This window comes from Amphiura filiformis, chromosome 17 (genome assembly GCF_039555335.1).
Source record: "Amphiura filiformis chromosome 17, Afil_fr2py, whole genome shotgun sequence".
NCBI classification, from domain to species: Eukaryota; Metazoa; Echinodermata; class Ophiuroidea; order Amphilepidida; family Amphiuridae; genus Amphiura; species Amphiura filiformis.
The window spans coordinates 59207551-59231745 of record NC_092644.1 but is presented as its reverse complement, the minus strand read 5'-3'; the positions used below and the strand labels follow the sequence as shown (position 1 = coordinate 59231745).

Sequence of the window (24195 nt, the reverse complement as noted above, 5' to 3'; positions counted from 1 at the left end):
CAAAGATTATTTGGCATGGCCAAAGGGGGGGGGCAAGCGTTTTTGGCAGACCATTTTGAGAATTCACCCCCCCCCCCCCAGGGGTAGGCCTACACATAATTATTGCACCACCCCTTATATAAAAGAAACCCACCTTGCAGAATCGTGTACACAACAAGCAACACAATCCAACATACAGCATGCTCAGCTAGCTGTACAAGCAACACAATCCAACATACAGCATGCTCAGCTAGCTGTACACACAGACTTAGGGATTCAACCATGTTTCACCGTTGTTCATCACCGATTAACAGCGATGCGTCCGCGTCGTCTGAGTGGTTTATTTCATGAGGGCAGCTTTAGCTGCCCGAGCCAAACTACGCAGACGCTACCGGACGCGAACGCGAGTTGTTAATGATGAACAACGGTGAAACATGATTGGATCCCTTTCAACAACGAAAAGAAGCTAAAGATCGTATAATTCACGATTATTTTACGAGGAATGTCAGTCGATCATTGCCACTCAGCCTTACAAAAACTTCGATGATTTCTCTTTTGATATCAGCAATAAAACTACAGAATAAAACGGCAATGTTTAGCCGCTACCTGAAAAATACTGAATTCAACTTGTAAGCTGGCATACGCACAAAGGTTCCAGGCATGACGAATTTTACGCGCTCTCGCGTAACGCGTAGTCTCGCTAGCGTTAGCGTATACGCTTCAGTACTAAAGTGTGGGTTCATCACGGATTAACAACGGTTGGCTCCTGTACAAAGGTATAGGAAGAGTTGTTGAAAAAGGTATGATCAACTGATGCATATATGAAAACATCCCGGAAAACATACGGGCAGTGCAGTACATGGTAGTCAATGATGGAACAAATCTCGATATCTCGTCATGTTTTCGCCGTCTATTCGATGCGGGATTCGACGATGTCCGCGGCAATATTTGTCCTTAGTCCATCTTATTATTTGCTTCTCTGATACAAGATGCATTGAAAACCTATTGCAATATTGTCAAAGCACGTCGGTAAACGAGGCAAATAATGCGATTGATTTTCACAACTATCGTGTGTATTGCATTTTGTGTGTGTGTGAATGTCCCACTGGGCGCAGCCATGTTTGTGATCGAGGTCAGAGGTGAAATCTGTCAATCAAACTCATAGAGTAATATTTTAGGGAAATATTCACACTCATGACATTGCATTGCATGATTGCATATTTGGCACTTTTTCAACGAAATGGCGCGCGGCCGGTAGCTTCAAATTCAGTGCATGTGCAGTAGCTACGTTTGTAACGAATTTCATCCAAATTTGTATCAAATAATAATCTGATTTCGTTGTGAAGAGAACAAGAAGAAACCGTAACCACCACATATTCGACTACAGGACAGTTCAATTGAATAGTAAGTCTGCGTGAATCAAACGAAGATGAATAAAGTGAGGTAAACAATGCATGAATGCACATGATGCATTGAATGATGAATCAATCAGTCCCCAAATCCCAGAACAAAATATTCATTTAGATAAACTGACATGATTATATTCTGTGTTCTGGGTCTGAAATGTTTCCATTCGAAATCTTGATGGCAAATTGGGCAAAAGAAGCACACATGTGATCCTACTTCACAGCTTTTTGATCCCTATTTCATGCTGCGTGAATCACAATAGTATCATCATCATGTCATGCATGTGGACCTGGTCTTGACAAAATGGTTGAGTGTTTCAAACTTTCAATTAAATGGTGTTTAGACAACCGGAACAGATTTGACAGGTCTATTGTCAGTACCGTCTTTTGTCTACCTCTCTGTTTGTAAACAGACATGGATGTCAAAGTTGTGGCGATCTTTTTTCCTTTTAGAGCACCCTCGCTAGAGACTAAATTATTACTTTTGCGTCAAGCAAGGTTTACTTTTGCATCAAGGTTTTAACAGTTCAGTTGCCAAACACTTTGAAGTGAAGGTTTAATTAATTGTATAAAAAGGAGGGCAGGGCTTCGATATGATGGAAGGTTAAAACAGTTTCTTGAAAACAAGTGAATTCGGCTATTCTGCTACAAAAAAGGACGTTTTTGTCTAAAAATACAGGGATCAAAATAAGCGGTAGCCCGATAGCCATGGCTATTAAATTTCCTGTTGGGCTATGCCTAGGGTTTTACATTGTATCTCCTTAAACCCGTCAGGCTTTTGATACTTACTGAAGTTGCTGCCGTGTTAATAAGCTCCATGCCTGAAAATTGAGTCCGATATTTGGATATTTCCTTTCCTGATGCAATCACACAAGAATTCGTCACTCATGACATTGAACATGTTGAAAGCTTTTTATTCCTCTTTTGATTCAATTCTATTAAATCACAAAAAGAGTCTGGCAAGTTCACCTAAATTTTGTTTGGTCCTTCAAAGATTCAATTTGTGTAACGTTAAGTCTTAAGAGCATTTTCCACTGTCACTCGATGACTAGTGCCGGCGGTGCCGGCATGTTTTATCGAATGCTGGACGGTTCGCACCCTTTCAATTTCGGACCCGTGCACTTTCGCCCCCTTTCTATTTCGCACCCGTGCACTTTCGCCCCCTTTTTATACCACGGGTATTGTGCTGCTGTTGATTGATGCACGATCGATTGCTTGAACTCCCGGCGGTGCGGCGTAGTATGTTTATAGTGCTGGGCCGTCGGGCATGCACTTATTAAGTCATGATAAACCCGGGGAGGAAGGAAAGAAAGGATATTTTATAACAAAATAGAGGAACGATTTTTTTTTCTCAGTATATATTACAGGCCAGATATTTTAGCAGCAGGCTTACCCAAAATAATGAAATAATTAGAATTCAATGATAAAATTGTAATAATAATAAATAGTAATAATAATAATAAATTTATATTTAATTATTAATTATAATATGTATAAAAACAGTGAAAATTTGTTCCAACTGATTTACCAAAGGATGGATCCAAAGGATACAAGTGTCAACAAGCAATGGATAAAATTAAAAACAATGAAAGTATGACACAACGTCCAATGGGGAGTAACACAAAACATATAAACAAAGTTAATTTAATAATATAATATGATGATAATAATAATAATATGATAATAATAATAAAAATGTTAATAATATAAACAAAGTTTATTTAATAATATAATATAATGATAATAATATGATAATAATAATAATAAGAAGAAGAATAACAATGATATGAGGATGAATGCAGATTATTTTTATCATATTCATTTATTATAAATTTTTTGTCTCTTAGTGAAATATTGTATTAGTCTATGTACATTTTGCATTATAATTATCTTTTAACAAACTTTTATATTTTATATTTTAGTAATGTTTTAATATAAACACGGACATGTGGAAGATCAATATTGTATTGAACATGTTTTACCGTGTATAAATAAAGTTATTATTATTATTATTATTATTATTATTATTATTATTATTATCCCTCACTTTTCTCAAAAAATTGAGATTTTTATACCACTGGAAACCTCTGGCTACATAATGTTTATGTCCAAAAATAATTCTTGCAGATTTAATTAAGTCTAGCAAAAATATCGTCAATTTTGAATTACGTTCTGGTGTACCAGAACGAAATTACAACAGTGGCCTATGGAGCAGTGTAATACACATAGTCATGCATAACTCGCATTTAAATGCAAAATCGGAATCAACTGAAATTTTGGGAATAAGATTTTTTATCCAAAGAAATTAAGATGAACTGAACAAATCTAATTTATAGAAATAAATTGATTGTTTAAAACTGTTTATTATGTGCAGCAACATCCAAAAACAAAACAGGGTTCAAAAGACAAAGCAGCTTTCTTGATTAAAAAAAAGAAGAAAAAGGGCACTATAAAAACAAACAAAAAAGGAAAAAGAAAAGAAAGAAAGAAATTCATCTCCTTTACACGATCTTTATTATCTCAGAAATAGATGCTATATTACATTATTGACATCTTCGAGTTCAAACATCCCGCCTTAAAATTGTCGGCATATTTAGCAGATTAAGATATAAGATGTGCCGTGGTGTTAATAAAGCATCGTCATAATGAGTCCGTGATTGACAGGCCAGTAAACAAAATGAATCATGAACACATAAATGTCAATCATTTACAATGCAGAATTGGATAGCATTTTTTTCACAAATTTGTTTATTTACTTTATGTTATTTATTAAAACCATATTTATACAGGGCTACCTTTTAGATAAATCTGCTATTACAGGCGCTCTGTGTCATAAAAACAATATACATAACAATTTGTAGAATTATACATAAGCCTATTATGTAAGAATTTTTTAAAAACATAAATGTGCATAAACATCAAACAATCATACATCAAATATATCAAAATTCATTAAAAGTATTTACATTTCTTTGTTTTATACAATTTACGTAACACTTGTAGAAATATATATTAAATTAATTAAGAACACAGACAAAATACATCATTCATTAAAAGACATAAAAGTTAAAACATTTGGTTCATTATTTACATTTCTCATTAAAACGAACAGAAAACTTTCCTGATTAATAATATTTTACGATCGTGCGTCAAGAGGCATATGGCACTTTTATGCGTGTCTGTTTACGGTACCCTACCATTGATTGGACCCACACCATACCCGGCGCTTTCGCGTAAGTCATTCATTACATAATGGGTTGAAGGAGTCACACTTTATACAATCACGCGCGCGTGGGTCCCGAGACTTGTCAAGTAATCGATCCGATGCGGGTGTGTTCTGGGACGAATATATGCGTGCTACTGCCTAGTCACCGTGAGGCTACCATTGCATTGATTGAACCCATGTCACGCCCGGCGCTTTCGGCGTACTAGTGGCAGCTAATACTCATGCGGTGAAGAAAGGTGGTGAAAATCGGCACAGCATTATCGCAAAGCTGCTGCAGGCATTTGTTTTGCTTGTGCGCATTTGTCTTTGAGAAATTTGCTAAATTTTTTTTTTCCATTAGTGTCATGTCAAAGAAGATCAATTCGGCAACATAAAGATGGGATAAAATTATAAATTATAAGCCATCATATTTTTGGCCATATCAATATTAGGCCCTAGAAATGTTATACTTTATAGGCCATAAATAATTGAATACTAAATTATATAGCCTATTATAAACTACTAATAAGGTAACATAATTCTAATAACAATAATATAATAATAATTAATATAATAATAATAATAATAATAATAATAATAATATAATGAAATAATTAATAGGCTTAAAATAAAATAAAATAGAAATGAAATAAAATAAAATAGGCCTAAGTAAAACAAAATAACAAATCAAAAACATAATGAATACCAATCTTTAGTCGAAGCACATTTAGATCGTAATATAGGCCTATTAAATTCAATCGAACCGGAGAGTCCATCAACATAGGGGAAGGTGGGGCATAACGGAACACTTAACTTCGAGGATGCTCTGTGACGTCACCATAAGTAATATGACTGTAAAAATTATATGTTCAGTTGAAGATTGTATTAAGCTTTAATATACCATTAACCAATATAACTTGAATCTTACAATTTTTTATAAAAATGAAAAATATTTTCAAAAAAAAATAAAAAACTGTTTTGCCCCACTATCGGGCAAACGGAACCCCCTATGGGGCAAAACGGCACCCTGGGTGTAAACTTATATCAGCAGTTCCATCGGTAGGCCCTAGGCCTAGTTATATGTAGGCCTATATTCAGTTACAATAAAGTGGGCCTACCATCTCTGTGGAGTGAGTGGTTAACTTAGTAGGCCTATAATATGTATGACCAATATTTGATTAGAAAGAAATATTAAGTAGGCCTACCCATCTCTGTGGAGTAAGTTAACTTTTAATCATTAATTCTATCTGTAGGCCTAGTTTAATATGCCTATGTTTCAGCGAAGTGTTTACCATGCTCAAGTAGGCCCCTAGATAACGCCTACATTTCCTTGAGTGAAGACGTATTATGTCCAATTGGGGCAAAACGGAACCCATCTGTGGGGCAAAACGCCCGGGGCAAAACGGAACCCTGTTCCGTTATGCCCCACACTAGGGGTTTCGTTTTGCCCCATACCAGATTTTTTAGGAATAGGTTGCATGCATAATACATTGTAGCATATAGACCATGCAGTACATACAGCTCAAAGCTAGTACCTATAGTGTTTACAATATACACAATTATTTGGGAATCCGATATTAATGAAGTAAAATTTCCGCATTAAACATCTACATATCTTCGTCAGACAGGTTGTAATTTTTTGACTCGATCTTGCTCGGATATCAGTAGATTGTTTCAGATCAAATTTTGTTGTAAATCTCATGTGGCTATACTTGTGTTCCTCAATATAATTTGCATAGACGACAGTATTGCCAAGGCCTATTTTTCCCTTAGGTCCGTTTTGCCCCGGGGGTCCGTTATGCCCCACCTTCCCCTACTATTTGCTTTTGTACACGCTGGACCCAGTACCGGTACTGCAAACACAGACAATCAACACTCAAAAGTCAACCAATACTATACACATACAACACCCCACTGTACCGCCGGGAGTTGAAGCGATCGATCGTGCATCATCAATCAACAGCAGCACATTACCCAGCGGTTTAAAAAGAGGGGCGAAAGTGCACGGGTGCCAAATTGAAAGGGGGCGAAAGTGCACGGGTCCGAAATTGAAAGGGTGCGAACAGTCCTGTTTCCGTTTTATCTTTACCAAATTTTTCTGGGTTTCTTTCCAGAAACGTTATCGTAATATTGTTCTCTAAAAATGCTTTGCATTGCAGTCTTAACTAAAAATTTGATCAATAACAATGAAAAAAGGGAAAATATGGGGGACTAAACACCTTGATAAAAGAAAATATCGGTGTGCACCAGACTGTCCAGACACCGTTAATAGAAATCAAAATGCTGTGTAGATATCACGTATCGCCCTGTTCCTGTACACCTGTGAGGCTGTGACCCTGTGTAGTGCATGTAGATCATTCAAGAATGGAGAAGTTTTTACACAATTATGCCCAACCTCCACCACCAGAAAGGCCAAAGGCTGACGAATATGAAAGCTTCCAAGTGAGGGGCTTCAACAAAAAGTGGCTATGAATTCAAGTCGTTGGAGCATGATTGATTGGGACCAAACAATTGGTTTGAATTTTGCGAACACTATGTCTTTTTTCAGGGCTATTGAATTTCCTCCAGTCCAGGGCTATCAGAAAAAATGGCTAGATAGCCCGTATGGCTAGTATCAGGAAATGTTCCCTTATTTCTACCCAGCTGAAAAAACAATTTAAAAATTATCGGAAAAGCAAGAAACATATACCTTCATAAAATTAGCATCACTTCATCACATAAAAAGATGATCAGATGTGTAGAAAGTGGCAAAGAATTTGTGAAATGAGGGAATTTTTTTAATTTAGAAAAATACATGTTTTTCGAGAAATTCGCCATTTCAGTGATTTGTCGTAATATTTATTAATATTATACAAGTTCTTACTAGTACAACAAGTCATACCTATAATATTTTCTCATTTTGAATTTTATCCTAAATCTAGGCTGATTGCAGGCCTGGAAAAAACAGGGAAGTCAGGAACCTGGTTCCCAGGAAATTTTGTGATTTGGAGGGAAATTTTCAAGTTCTAAATGGTCGCATGTCACAAGTTCGTACCCTAAAAAGGTGGAGGTGTTACATTTTTCTAAATGGGGCGGAATGAAAAATGTTATACTCAGTGCTGTACGGTGCGACCAATTTAGGCGCATTGGCGACTAGATTTTTTCTGATGCGACTAAACCTTCAATCCTTGGCGCCAATGGCGACCAACTGTTGAAGCTTTTATTAAGCCAGCAAATGCAAAACGATGTAAATAATGTAGTGTTCAACAGTACAAATGTACGGCTATGAATATCATGACATCTCAATGGGGACTTTCTGGAAAACATCTATTAGGCCTACACTGTACATGCTGTGTATGGAGCATGTACATGTAGATTGAGTACAGCAGCTATGATTCATTCAACGCAACATGTGGTTGTGACAGGGAAACCCCCTTAAAATTGAACGTAGATATAAACATTGTGGCAGAATGACTTGAGAAAAGTTGAATACGGTGCATTGGCGCCTCAGCTTTTTTTTACTTGGGAGCAAAATTTGGGCGCCTAAATTTATAAAGTTTCGAGCCATTGGCTCCTCAATCAGCTTTTGCACCGTACAGCACTGGTTATACTGCAACAACCCCTTGTCCTATTGAGTTATGAGGTCTCATTTTAAAGCTGAAGGATAGGGTAAAAATTGTGGAAAATGTCAATGAAACAGAAGTTTAAACAAACAAATGGCAGCAGTTTAGGCCTACATTTGAAATTGCAGGGGAGGAGGAGCAGGTGGGTCAGGAGCAGGTGGGTCAGGAGGAGGTTCAGGGGTAGCGTTAACTCCCGATCGGGGGTGAATAACCCGCTAAATTTTAAAAATATTAATTTTTCACCCTCCATATATCGTTATGAATTCGGCAGACGGCCGAATCCGGATTCGGCTTTTGGTAAATTCATTTTACGCATGCATTACTTTTGAATTTGAGAATAAGGGATCAATGCTATACATGATAGAGGGCAGCATGTCAATTTTTTAACGGAGATCAGATGATAAGTATTCAAAAGAGGGCGGCATACAGGGTTAGCTAACAGTACGGTCAAAGACGATAACCGTTAAAAAATCGATATGCCGCCCTCTATAGGTAAAGCATTGATCCCTTGTTCTCTAATTCAAAAGTAATGCATGCCAGAAATGAATTTACCAAAAGCCGAATCCGGATTCGGCCGTCTGCCGAATTCATAACGATATGTATACATATAATATTAGGAATGTGCAAGCATGGGGGTGAACTCTGACCCTCTACTTTTGGACCTTACTCCTACCCCTGACTACACTGCAAAAAAAATTTCACCCCCGAGATTTAATTTTCACCCCATGTATTGGGATTTTCTGCAAGCTCGGGAGTGAAAAACATGGGGAAACAACCCCCAACTTTCGGGCCTTAAACTTTAAAGCTACCCCTGAGGAGGTTGAGTGTGCTGAGTGAATGGGAATATTGTTTTTTGTCATACCCACTTACCCAGACATGTTTTGCAATGAATATCTTTTAAACAATACATAATAAGGAGCTGTTTTAAGTATTTAATTGTGAGTAACACATCAGAGTATTGTTCTGAAACATTTAAACATTTTCAGTATCAGTACTTGTAAAGTGGTAATGCAGCTCATTTGCATGGAATGCACTTGTAATTCCTTATTTATTCTATTGTTTTCTAATATCGAATTTGAAGAAACAGCATTTTGCCATAGCACGCTTATTAGTCACCCTACTATGCTAAAAGTATACATTTTCTGGGGTGAAATTTGCTGACAAATTCAAAATTTGCATTCAAAATTGAGTAGGTTGAAGTGTAAAACAAGTTGTCCTTAAAAATTCAAAAAAAAAAAAAATTAATTTTACATACTTTTTACGCACCCTGTATACAAGACGCCTTTTATTGAAAGAGTCATTTATTGACTCCAAGATGTTCACAATCATGTTTGGAACATATTCTGATACAAAATATTCCAAACACTCTATTTCAATGATGTGCAATGTAAATTGCTCTGATAAAAGGAAAAAAATGCATAAAAGTTTCAAATTTACATTGAATCCTGTACATTAATTAGGCAAAAACTGTCCGTTTTCGCAAAAACAGAACATATTTTTTCTTCAAAAGTAATGTTGATTTAAAATAAAAAAGGTCAAAATATCCAAAAATCAATTTTTGGTAAGCTTTTGGCCTGTAACGCAAAATGGACCACCTTCTGACATGCGACCAAATTAAGAAATAGTGGGAAATCTCAACTATGTTCCTGGGAAATTGTGCACTTTTTCCAGCCCTGACTGATTGTACCGTAAAACGTACCGTATGACTGATTGTACCAGCACGTGCCCCCACAAATTTTTGCAGAGCGGCACCTGACTTTGTGTATTTTTGCAGAGCGGTGCTTGACTTTGTGTAGGCGCCGATTGTTAAGAAGGAAATAAGAAGGTATAGGAGGTCCATAGCCATCAGACAAGAGAAGCAAGTCAAGTTCAACAGAGACGGGGGCCGGGATCTTCCAAGAATATACAACTGTCTTCTAGAAATCATCCAAGTGTGAAGAAGACAGTCAGCCAGTCATTAATAGTATACTGCCTGAGTTTCAGTTGAAAGTTTAAAAAAATTTCTTGGTTAGCAATTTTGTAGTTTATATCTATAGATCAAATAATGTAACAAAAAGAATTGAATGTCTTGGGATACTTAAAACTTCTGAGTTTGGACCACCCGAAAATGGGCCTAAATCCCCACAAATGGCCATTTTGTGGAATTTCGCCTATTTAGGCCCATTTTAGGGGGTCCAAACTCAGAATATAAGATCCAAGACACAATCCTTTTGTTATCTATTTGATCCATAAACCAAAAACTCTGGTTTTAGTTCTGAGATTGTTACAAAAATGGGCCATTCAATGATTTTATATCAAATTAATATAACATAAAGGATGGGATGTCTTGGGATACTTTTCCCCCTAAAATGGGTCCAAATCCCATGTTTTATAATAGATCAAATCAATATAACATAAAGGATGGGATGTCTTGGGATACAAATGTACTTTTCCCTCTAAAATGGGTCCGACCCATTTTAGGGGGGAAAGTATCCCAAGACATCCCATCCTTTATGTTATATATTGATTTGATCTATATATAAAACCATAATATGCCAATTAGCAACACTTTATCCAGCAAGGTTGTGTTTACATGGTGGCTGAGGAGAAAAGAGTCTGGTAGTATTCAACACTTCAAAACTGCACTATGTAATAATGTAATGTAACTTAATGTTTAATCTGTATTCTCGTAAAAGTATTTGTGTTTTCGTCGTAGGCCATTTTTTTTTCTCAATTAGATGTCGCTTTTGCGATTTTATTGAGTATTTGTTTAGATTTAGATTTAGAAGACGTATTGTTCCGAGTTCATAAAATTGGGCCATTTTGGGGTGCGCGGAGGATTGTTGATTTAAGGAAGGTCAAGATTATTTCTGAAAATCTTAAGTACGGTACCCCCAATCATCCAATCACTTTTACTCTATTTATGATCAACATACAGCACAAAAATGCTATTTAGCAACACCTTGTCACCTTTTCTTGTCACTATTTATTGAAATTAAATGTCCAAATGTTCTGTTACATGACAAAATGGTCAAATTTTCGGTCTCTAAGGCACCAGAGCCAAATTTGTTCTATCTTTGGATCGACCGTTGATGGTGCTTCGAATGCTTGTTATTAACCCTAACACCAAACCCTGCTTTTTGATATCGGAAGTTAAAGAAGATACAAAAAAGGAGCTAAGATGAACAAAGAAGTCACTTGGCACCCACGGGATTCGAACCTTTGACCCCCTGTATGCCAAACACACGATCACGGACCGGTAGCTACATGGGTAACGCTGCACCAGTCAGCAATTCCGTGAGCATTTAACACTTAGGGTGATTGCGTCATCGCAGACCCTGGGATTCACGCATGCGCAGTGGTTTTCATTGTTGTATTTTGTGGTATTTATGGGTGTTAGGGTTAATAAATTTTAAAAAATGGTAATTTGGTAAATTGAATTGGACAATGTGTTACATACAATTCCCTTTATATCAAATGTTATAACAATTATTCATAACCTCATTAATATACGCAGTAAGTGCGATCCAATTACATTAAGTTATTTGTGAGAACGCAAATCGAGGTCATTAATATCTCACAATTGACCGCAAAATGCGTAATTGTTCTAATGTCGCACACAATTGACCGGCGTTTGCGTGTTGTTGTCGTCGAACAAACTGCGTGGCGCTGGCTGCCGATTTGGATTATGCGGTACCATATTTGCACAGATTGTGATCGCACTTTTGTTATTGGTCATCCTGTTTTAGCCTGATCGATTTTTGAAAGGGAAGATGTAAAAATCATCTATTTTATAAACTTTTGAGCAATATTTTGTGTTATTTTGTAAGGTGAAGAGATTAAAGTGACGGTTATGAATGAGGTTAATAACTTTGCATCGGTAATATATGGGCATTGTGAAAAATCTAAACATTTTGCTTTGGACCTCGGAATATCCCTCGGGCTGCGCCTCGGGATATTCCTCGGTTCCAAAGGCAAAATGTTTAGATTTTTCACAATGCCTCCAAATAACCGATGCGCAGTTATTAACCTCTAAACAATACATGTATGATTAATTAATTAGCTAATTAATTGATATTTCATAAAAGGATTGACCAAGCATCAATGCTCGATCGAAAGATCAAACTAATTATAGGTTAATAACTGCGCATTAGTTATTTGGAGGGCATTGTGAAAAATCTAAACATTTTGCCTTTGGAACCGAGGGATATTCCGAGGTCCAAAGCAAAATGTTTAGATTTTTCACAATGCCCGACATATAACTGATGCAAAGTTATTAACCGAATTCATATTCATAACCGTCACTTTTAACTCATCACCCAACCAAATCTCAAGATTATATTCTCCAAAATTTGTTGAAATAAACAATTTTTAGCAAAACTTATATTTCGCCCTTCAAAAAGTCGAACAGGCTAAAACGGACTTACCAATTACAGCACTGCGCAATCACGCCATGTGCAAATATGGTAGTTGCGTGCGCAGTAGAGTTCGGCGCAACATATGCGCACTACGCGGAAGTCATTGTATCGCGTAAGCATACGCGAGAGGTCATTGATGGATATCAATAACCTCCGCGCCGGTGTGCGTATATCGTCTAACGAGCAATTTAATTGGGACGCACATACGGCGTGATACGCGGAGGTTATGAATGAGTAATATTGGTTCTATTGCCTAAAGTCCGATCCTAACTCCACTTCACGATGCGATGCGATGCTTTTCAAACATCGCAGCATTACGTGATGAAATGAAAATGTACATTTTAATGTTTGGAAAGCATGTGGGGTCTGCATCTCCTTTTAAGGTCATTCTACCGACCTTGATTTTCCAGCAGCCAATCACAAGCATGCACGGCTGCGATATCGCAGCGCGATGCGAAAAAATTGGAACATTTTCCAACTCCATCGCGGACCGAAATTTCCACCACGCGATGAGAATTTTCACTGCTGAGCTCTTAAAAACCTGGCTCAGATTACAGTTTTTATAATGTCGCTGCATCGCATCACGCTGCGATGTGGAGTCAGGATCGGGCTTAAGCCCAGTTTGAGTGTGCAATTTAATATCTATAAATGATGCAATACCCTAGAAAAGTTTTTGATTCCTTAATAATATTATAGGGTAGAAACTAGGGGTAATAAGGTTTTCAAAATTCATAAGCAACCAAAAATAGCAGAGATATCACTTTTGAAAGGTAACATGGTATACGTGTGCACCCTGGTTACTATTGATATGTTGTTTTAACGTTTATTTTAGAAAACAAGGTTCCTTTGGTTAAGACTGACCAATCTTGGTGTTGGTGTCGTCATGGCAACTAGTGATGATGGATCAGATGAAGTGGAAGAACAACCTGCTAAAAGAAGAAAATTTGAAGGTAAGATGGGCCAGCAATTAATTATAGATCTGTTACATTATAATATGGCCTGTCCAGAGATTTGTTTTCACACAATATTCAATTTTTCAAAAAAATAAAACGGATAGACATTGCTTTTTGACACTGAAGTGTTGATATTGAGGGTTTGAGTTTTACCTTTTAGCCACAGGGGCAATTTCAAGATGGGACCTCAATACAGGTGGGAAAGATCAATTAATGAAATTTCTTTCAATTTCCTTATCATTTCAATTTTCATCCAAATAATATCAATTTGATTCAGCATGTTTAGACAAACTTCTGTCTTACCTAAACATAAGTATCATAAAAATCATTATAACCCTAACCCTAATAGTAGAGAGGCCACATCATTCTGTCATTTTAAAATTTATCTACACACTCTGATCTTTTCATGTTACCTGACTGTCGCGTTTGAAAAGAAACATGGGTTGAAAAATGCAGTTTGTAATTTTTTTTCCAAACATAAAATAGCTATTTGGTCGCATGTCATAAATTGGTCACCCAAAAATAGAGGAGCCGTAACATGAAAATGCTTTCTTCACACTTTGGTTTGTTCTAAAAGTACAGTATAATACTTATTGTAGAAAGTTTGGTGTCATTTTGTAGATAATTATGTTCTTTGTCAAATACAAAAAAACCCCAAGTCAATTGGACAACTACTTTCAGAGTTATACTTCAATGTAAGATGTGTCAATGGAGGAGCCAGGGCGGGTGAGTTCCATAGGGTTGCACACAGAATTGTGAAAATATGGCAAACTTCAAACCTCTGTATCTTAAAAAGTACAACTAGCATGGACCTCAAATTGCACATATATCATCCTGGATTGTAGATCTACCTCATAGTACATGAACTGGAATAAATGGTGTTACTAATTAATTGCCTAATTAAATGCTAATTAAGACACTTTCCCTATATATGTTACAGTACAAAGTGTGCACGTAATGCTCCCACATTTCTAAATGGCCTATTTCTTGCCTGAGTCACCCTACTTATTTGAAAGTATACATATCTTTAAGGAAATTTGATGAGGAATTCAACTATGTTATATTAGTTTTAGTGCCAGACATGGAGGAAAAAAGTTTTGATTGATAATGTCATAAAAAATGTATGTTTAACGCAAGGGATATCAAACTCTTTCTTCCTGATTTGTTTGAAGGACCCATGTAATGTCTTTCTGAATCCGTATTTATTTTGAGCTACATAGCTTTCAGAAAAGGAAAATATGACAAGAAAGATGCTAATTTTGTTGATGTACCAACCTGTATATTTCTTACCCACCCTGTATTATGATGTTATACTTTGTTGATTTGGCATCCTTGTAATATAAGCTTTCCAGAAATATACTTATAATGGTCTAAAATGTATTCATTAAAAATTGTGTTGAAGGGAATCAAAATTGGTGATATTTAATTTTTCTCATTTTACATTATGTTACACAAAAGATGACCAATTCATGACATGCGACCATTTAAGTAAATTCTGTGTGAATTTCATATGTCACATGTATATTCAATAACCAACAAAAAGAAATGCATCTCTAAATCTTGATGCAATATTTGGTGGGAAAATGCATTATTTTGTTAAATTTTGTCCAAAAAATAAGTTAATTTTACATGGTAAAGGATAAATCATGGTAAATTTAAGATATATTTAAAAAGAAAAAGTATACCAATGTATTGATATGAATGTGTGCATGAAAAAAATCAATCATGTCAACTTCTTGAAACCAATTTAATTAGATAACCTAATGAATATTTTGGAATCTAGAGGGTAACAAAACCAAACGAAAATCACCTCCACGGTCATGTTGCAGGTGTTTGCGATATTACCTGCATTTAACACATATTATGAGCTGGGACAAGTTTTCGTAAGTGACACGCCATAATGTCGCACTGTTATTTTGAACCAAAAATTATACCATTGCTGCTCAAATTATGAAAAAAAGTAACTCAGTGACACCTATTTTCATTGGCTAATTTAATGATACATCCTATCAGGGCAGCGAAAAATAATTTCCTTTCTGGGAACGTGAACTGTTGTTTGAAATATTTTCTGCGGCGTGGAGCCGAGCGTGCAGTATGAATACAATTATTAAACAGGTGGGGTCCAGGGGCAAAGCCCCAGCGCAGTATTAGAATTAATTTGCGCAAAGCGCACAAAAATTGGCACTTTTTATTTTAAACTGACCAAATATGGGGTTAATTTTGATTAAAAACCCATATACAGGCGTCAATTTTGTGGGGATGATTGTATGGACCATCCCTAACAATATATTGGGGATTTATGCCCCCTCCCACCCCGGATCTACCCCTATGTCATTAGCTAAAAATGACTGTTTGGAGTTATTACTCATTGGAGTCATAGTGTTACACCCAAATTGTAAAGTGCGCACATTTTGTTGATTTGTAGCTTGAGATTACAAAATTGAATACTTAACATTAGTGCTGCAAGTGCCATGAGCGTGCACAATTTTTGGAATGTACATGCCTTCTTGTACATTTTACTCCGGAATTTTACCCTCGAATTTTTTTGATCCCCCTCTATTAAGGACTGAATTTTTTTTTATCCCCCCCTTTTTAGGACCCAAAATCCTAGTTATTGAACATTAATTTAGTTAGAACAGTTGAAGTTTTTCCAAAACAATATGCAACAAAAAAAATTATTTCCCTTGGCAAATCAATGAAAAACCTGCTTTTCTGGGGAACGAATCCTACTTATGCTATATTCATTCCTGTCACTGGCGTTTAGTTTTATTTATCAGTTATCGCCGCAGAAAGTTCAGAAAATATTTCACGAGTGATCGTGTTCACAGAATATTTTCAGAGCTTCAGAAAAATGATATTAAAGATTATTTTTCCCGTCTTAATTTTTTTCTGCGACTCTGAATTTTTATCTGGGAACGCCGGTACCACGATACCGGTGAGTTCGTAGCCCTGCATCCTATCAGTACGCATTATTATATCAAAAAATCAGCAAGATTGATTCTGAGTAGATTTTTTGTTATCTAATCAAAAATATGTCCAAAATTTTCCTATTGACGCCTACATGTGTACTAATTTTTCCCCAAAACAGCCTTTTTTAAATGATTATTTCTCAAAAAACTAGCTCTGTGACCCCTCTTTTTTATTTAAGATATTCGAAGTATATCAATGAAATTTAATTGGTACAAAAGAAACATTGTTGGCCGGGATCTTGTATGAACTATGCCCATTATACCTTCAGAAACCTAGCACTATGTACGCTTTCTTGCAGAATTGGTCATTTGACAAAGATATCGTAGGATTTGTATTTTCCAGCTGTCGCAAGCCCAAAAACACAATACAGTGGCCTATGGAGCACTGAATACATGTAATTATGCGTGGCAAACTCAATGTTTGAATGAACTGAAATTTTGGAAATAAGCAATTTTAGTGGATATTTATTGAACCATACCCCAAGAAGAGGATGCTAATGTCAGAAAATACCACTTGACTCTAAAGAACTGCATTTTGCTTTAAAAAGGTACCTCACACATGTAGATTTTTTGACAAATATGGTACAAATTCCTTATTCAATTCAACTTCATTGTCTTCAGAGTCTATGATTTCATTCAATAAAAAAAACATACAAAAGCCACAAACAAACAAAAAGCAACAAGCAATTGAATGAGAAGAGGTATCCAAAAGGTTGAGAGACCTGAATGCACGCACCACCAGGCTTTAAAAGGAAAACAAAAATATAAAGACACTTGGCGTCAAACCAGACATGAAAATAAGGATTTGCAAAAGCTAATCATAAAGAACTTGCAATTGACGATGTAAAAAACATTTTGCAATAACGTTTTGACAAAAAAAAATCGTTTATACATATTTTCTTTCAAAAAGCCTTTAAATACGAGTTTCCACAACTGTCATTTTTCAATGTCACAAATGATTGTAATGGCGTCTTGTTTTCTACAGGAACCGAGAAAGTATCAGACAGAGATATCAAGGATGTGGCAAGCAATGCAAAACTTTTACATGACCAACTACGCCATCTCTTTGTACAACTTGGAATAAAGGCATCAGATAGAGAGAATGCTGAGCGCAGAGCAGACACCAGAGATTTTAAACTCCAAGCAATTGAAGTGTTACGATCCTGGCGGCAATCAAAAGGAGAGAAAGCTACAAGAAAAGCCATCCTCCATGCTTTAAGAAAATGCCACTTGATGGAAGCCAGAGAGATACTTGTGGAAAAATGGGCCCAGTCCAAAGGTGAATACTCTAACATTGTGATGATACACAACATTAATCTATACTAAGTACACATTCCATATTGTTTCCCATAATTATGTACTAAACATCTCACCAAGCATTTGATATAAAAAAACTTCTACAACAACAAAATGGTGAATAAATGTTGTCAAAATGCTATTGTGAAATATTTTGTCAACATGTATTTTTTGTTTTAAAGTTTTTAAAAATGTTTTTGAATGTTATTAAAATGCTTTTTTCCCTTTTTAAAACATTTTCTGTAAACAGTTTTGGTTTACCATAATTGCATATCTCTCATTATTCCTGCCAATAACTTAATTTAAAACACCAAAGCAGTCAATTGCATAATTTTATACTAGTACTAGTAGTAGAGCACCTGTCTTTTATGGTAGTTTACATGACGTCTTTGCATGTTGTGACTATTGGAAGATGAGTTCCTGAAGGTGTCGGGGGACTACATGTAGGTTATAAAAAGGCATTCCTTGTTAAGAATAAAAGTCCCCTGTAGGACTGCACAGTAAAAAATGTCCCCCATAGGATTACACTCGGCCGATGAAGCAGTGGCATAGCTAGTGCTTTTTCAGGGGGCAAGTGACAAGTCAACTTTCCCGGGGAACTTTGACAAAAATGGTAAGAAAATGGGCTAAAAGGCCTAAAATCTTAAATATCAGGACTGTTAGTATTTGGGGGGGGGGCAAGACTTCTCAAAGGGGAACAGGTGCTGCTTTGCTCCCCTCTTCCCTTAGCTTGTCTATGCCACTGCAAAGAAAAAAAAGCTGCTCCTCTCGCCGCAGGACTACTACACAGTAACAGAATGTTCCCTCATAATAGAAGTACTTTTTCAAATTGCTCCTGTAAGACTACATTATATAGGAAAAAGGGCCCCCCTGTAGGACTACTTTACTATACAGTAAAACAAGAAAGGCAAAAGCCCCCACTGTAGGATTACACATTAAATGTTCCCCATATGACTAATGTGCTACAAAGTAAAAACTAGTTCCCCCGTTGTAGATATACAATATTTATGCAAATTAAAATAGTCTGCATCTTACAAGTATGATGTAGAAAGTTGAATTAGTTGGTTAGTTAGTTTGCCAACAAATACTTCATCTGGTTGCATTATATTTTTCCTTCTAGATTTCAGAAAACGTGAACCTTTGTCTCAGCTATCGTCATCACCATGCCAACATGTAGTGAGCCATAACCAGCCGCTACCACACCCGGTGCAACACATGGTGCCAAGTACCCCTTATGCAAATCCATTTCATGTTACAAGTAAGTACTGGTCATCACATTTACTTCAGCTGCTACAAACCTTTAATGTGTACTTCATCTTGACTGTGACTCTTAGGGTCCTTTCATCTTTTCGGTTTCCGGTTTCGGTTTCGGATCTCATTGTTATTTTGAAGTGTTAGCATGGTACGTGTGAACAATCCTTTTATTCTAGTCTTTTGTTGACTACAGAAAAGTTGAACGAAGATAACTTCTGTTTCGGTTTCGGGAGTTATGTTAATTTCTGGCAGGAAAAAAGTGAGATGAGAGGGTTGATGCTAATCTAGACAAAAGAAGTGTCTAAATTTTACGGTCGTAAATTCGCGATAAATTGTACGGCTTCAATTGACTTGCGTTGGGTGTATAGGTACTTCAGCCTAAGCGGGAGTAGATTGTGAAAATTGCCCAACGAGAAATATACATTAACATGATTAATATAAATTAATCAATAATAATCAGTGTTGCCAAGAATTACGTATACTTGTTCGACGCAATGTTCGTGCAATCGCGCAAAAATCTGTCATATTATGATTATGTAGCGCTTAAACGGGGAATTATTTTCGTCCCAAATACACCTTAAAACTTGGTTATATACAACACTAGAGAAGTGCGTTGAAGTGAAACTAATAGGATTTCTTTCATTCATCATTTAATCTGATAATTGCTTCAGGCAAAATTGCCAGACTCAAATCTATTTTAAATGTATTATTATTTGAGAGAGTGGGGATGATGAGACGAGGAGATGATCTGGTGGATTGGAGGGGAGGGGAGGAGAGGAGAGGAGAGGAGATCGAGAGAAGAGAGGGGTCGAGCAGAGCAGGGAGGAGTTTATTCCGTTTATTTTGATTTTTCCACGTTGATCATAGGCCTACTGCTAAAACAGTGAGAGGGGGAGAAGGGTAAAGGAAATACAACATCCAATATAATTCAGATATCCACATAATTCAAAAGATGGCACAGGTGAGACTAGGGGAGGGGGAGAGACAGACAGACTAGAAAGAGAAGAAAGCGCGAGAAGAAGAGGCAGGGGTCCTTTTTTTAAATGTCATAGTAATATGGAACATAATGCCACCAAATTTGCGTTCGGACCTGATGTAAGTAAGAGTGAGTAAGATTGCCCACTTGAGACGCCAGTGTTGCATATAATTGACTTATCCAACCTTTATTGACAGACATAAGTTTGATTGACAGCACCTATTATTACCTCTTCAAATGAGAAGCATGATGCCCCAAACGTAACAATGAAGTCAACTTACACACCATCCTACTAAATCCCTTGCGTTTTCGCTTCTGAACAATAGAGCTCCCGAAACAGAAAAACTTGAAACGAGGGTTAGTATGAAAATATTCATAGAGTGCCTTGTTGGTCCATGTATACAATGTATGACTGATGGCCAATCATTTTTTGTTTTTCATTTTCAACCAAGAAAAACGAATAAGGCCCACTATGATTGTTTATCATTTCAACCAAGAAAAAAAAAAAAAGAAAAAAGAAGCCCACTATGACTGTTTTCCGTTGTACAGTAGCGTATGCAGCCCTTTTTAAATAGGCACATGCCCCCGGGTATCTCCAAAAAAAAAAAAAAAAAGAGAGAGAGAGAAGAGAATTGGAAAAAAGAAGAGAAATGCCTGGGTGCATATGATTTTGACAAAATTAATCTCATATTTGACCATTTCAGCTTTTAAAAAAAAAGAAAATTAAGGCGCGCTTCGTCTGAATTCTCGCTATTCACAATAAGTGCGCTGCCAGCGGTTTTGCGATGTAATCGTGATGTATCATGGGAAAAGGTCGACATCAAGTCCGCGCCATAATCTGAATATTACCATGCTATTACATAGGAACACGTGACAATATTTTTTAGTTTGTCAAAATAAAGGTGTTACACGCGAATCGATACTCAATAATACTTAATAATGTGATTTGAAATGTGCACAATTAATTTTTTCTCTATCGATTTGCGTGTAATACCGTTATATTGACAAACTAAAAATATTGTCACGTGTTCCTATGTAATAGCATGGTAATATTCAGTATTATGCGGACTTGGATGTCGAGCTTTTCCCATGATACATCACAATTATCGCAAACCACTGGCGCTTTTATTGTGAATAGCGAGAATTTGTTCCAATTTAAACCAAGATTTATGTAAGCTATCCACCAGTGGATCTTCTGGGACCCCTACACAGAACTTCCGATAGTGGAATAACTGCACACGGTGGAGGCAAGTAATCCACTGTTGGATTATCTGCGCAGAGGAAAGTACTGAGTTTAAAAAAATAAATACATCTCTGCTGCTTGTTGTTTCATTTTTTATTTTAAACTTTTTAAAACTTTTCTTATTACCAACAGCTGCTGCTGCTACTGCATGCCCTGGATTCAATTTGGAGGAGTGCAAGAAAGAGTTGATAACATTCTACCAGTACAAAATGAGCAGAGTGCAATTATTGCCATGGTATGATGAGGAGTTCAAAGATATAAGTAACATTTATGTCCCTTTAGAATTGAAGGAAGGATCTAAAAAAAGTGACTCATTGCTGTTAAATGAAGATATTGTAAGTCTTCAAACCTCAAATGACTTGCCAGCAACAAGAATCTTACTTAAGGGAGGAACTGGCAGTGGGAAGTCAACCTTGCTGGCAAAGTTAGCTTACACTTGGTCACAGCAAATAAGTGACTCCCCACTCGCCAATCATCAATTGTTATTCATATTGCGTTTACGTGAAGTTCAAATAGGCAGTAGCTTGATTGATGAAATATTCAATCAAATCTTTGAAAGCAACACTAGAGTGCCTAAAGATGGCCTGAAAGCATATATTGAATCCAATCCGCAGCAAGTTCTCCTTCTTTTGGATGGTTTTGATGAGTTTTCTGCCATGGGACGTTCAACTCCAGTTGGGAGCTTTGAAGAAATTCTTGCTTTCAAAAGCTTACGGGAATGTCGCACAATTCTATCTTCTCGGCCTTACAAAGATTTGGATAATCAATCAAGCTACATGTTCCTCATAGTAAATGTGTTTGGATTTTCACAAAAAAATGTTGAATTGTATGTGAACAAATTTTTCAGTGGCAATGATGAGATAGTTCAAGGGCTCAAAGAAAGAATAACAGCATCTGAACAACTTACCTCCTTGTCATTCATACCGGTAATACTGATGCTGATGTGTCTTCTTTGGGAAGATGAGCAAAAATTGCCAGATACGCAATCAGAATTGTATAAAGAATTTATTCTCTTTTTTAATAGGAAGTACTGCACAAGCCAAGGTAAAAATGAGAATTTTGATGACATTCTTTCTGGATTAGGTAATATAGCTTTAGGTGGGTTATGCCAAGACCATGATATCATTAAGGAACAGATTGTGTTTACTGAGAATGACTTTGAGAAGTCAAAGGACTTTGAGAGGTCAACATCTTTATTTCAGCTGGGGTGTCAAATAGGTCTGCTTACCAGAGAAAGGTTGAGGTCAAAATTGAGTCGAGAGAGTGCTGTATCATTCCTCCATAGATCTTTTCAGGAATACTGTGCAGCGATGCACCTGGCTAAATTGTACGATACAGATCTTGATCGGTTCAATAAGATTCTGAGTCGATTGAAGCCATGGCCTATTTTATTGAGCAAGATTGACCTTCTGAAATTCTTTTGTGGATTAGTTAGAAGCAGCGCCGGGTTGGTGTCTGTCATGAAACATGCAACAGATGTGTATTCACAGTTTAATCGAAACAAACTGTGCATTCGCTATGATATGAGCAGAAGTAGCATAGTGAATATTTTGACCTTGTTGCATGAAGGTCATAAATTCTTTGATGACAGGGAATCAAATTCTTTTCAGGATCTATTGTCAAATGAAGATGGTTTACATCTGTCCACTGAGAGTAGTGCTTTGGAGCAGTTAACCCAGTTGTTCAAATCAATTTTTCCACATGCTGGATTTACTGTATATATAGATGACAAACATCCCAAATCAACTTCAATATTTCACAACTTTGTTAAGTCTAACATAGGATGCTCAATACTATCCAGAGTTAGGTGGATAAGTATTATCAATCCACAGCTATCTCAAAGTGTAATTGCTGACACACTGAGATGTATGGCAAAGATTACAAATGTGCAAATGTGTATTTTTTCTGATGATGCAAAGCAGATAAAACAGACTCCTTCCTTATTTACGGCAATCCAAAATTGTGTAAGTGCACTTCTGATCCACTTATCAGATTCCTTTTATAAAGACAATTACACTTTTGTTAAATTATCAAGCATACAACTAACTGTTAGTAACATGTCAAAGTTACTGTCCAGCTTGGCCAATTTCAAGTCACTTGACCTTGACGACATCTCTGTGGTACCTGTGGTACAATATCAGGGGCGTATCCAGAAACCGACTACCCTGGGGGGCTCGGAGTACATTCAGCAGTCTGAGTGGCTGGAATGTGCCCCAAATAGAGATGATTTGAATGGAAGAACAATTGGTCACATCAGACACTTGTCATTACGACGGATTCCTGATGATAAAGAAAGAAGTACAGATTTCCAGAAGCAGACACCAATGTCTAGACAGTTTCATTTTGAATTGAGACATTGCAAAGTAGTATCTGATGAATTCACACAGTTGTTGTGTGATCATGTTATAAACAATTGCATTCAGGTGATTGACCTTTGCAATTCTGATCTGACAGAAGATCAAATCAAAATATTGAGTAAATGCCTTTCCAGGGCATGTGACCTGCAGAAACTTGATTTGTCACATAATACATTAGGAAAGGCTATACAACCACTTTCAAACTCATTACAGTACTGTAAGAACATAAGTGAATTGAATTTATCCCAATCACGGTTAAAAGAAGAACACATTGAGACATTGAACAAATTTCTTCCCAAGTTACCCATCCTTCAGGTACTGGATCTTTCAGAGAATGTAGCAGGGATAGTTTTTGCTCCTGTTATTTTCCAAACACTTAAATACTGTTCAAAACTAACAACACTGAATATCAAGATGGGAGCAATTGACAACTTGTCATTCCAGTATATTGCTGATGAAGACAGATCAAACTCCTTGTTGCCACAGAACATGGTTCCAACTCCCATGCTGTTGATGAAGACAGTCCCAACTCCCATTTTCAAAGAAAATTTCTCTTGA

The 24195-nt window shown here is 36.6% G+C and overlaps 1 protein-coding gene across 1 annotated transcript; it reads left to right on the top strand.

Annotated features, from left to right (window-relative positions):
- Window positions 1-1236: 1236 nt before the first annotated feature.
- On the top strand, window positions 1237-24195 carry LOC140138066 (NLR family CARD domain-containing protein 4-like). Its single transcript, XM_072159912.1, has 5 exons — window positions 1237-1383; window positions 13422-13539; window positions 17497-17790; window positions 18928-19065; window positions 21413-24195. The coding sequence occupies exons 2-5, from the start codon at window positions 13473-13475 to the stop codon at window positions 24193-24195; spliced, it is 3282 nt and encodes a 1093-aa protein (XP_072016013.1). The 5' UTR covers window positions 1237-1383; window positions 13422-13472.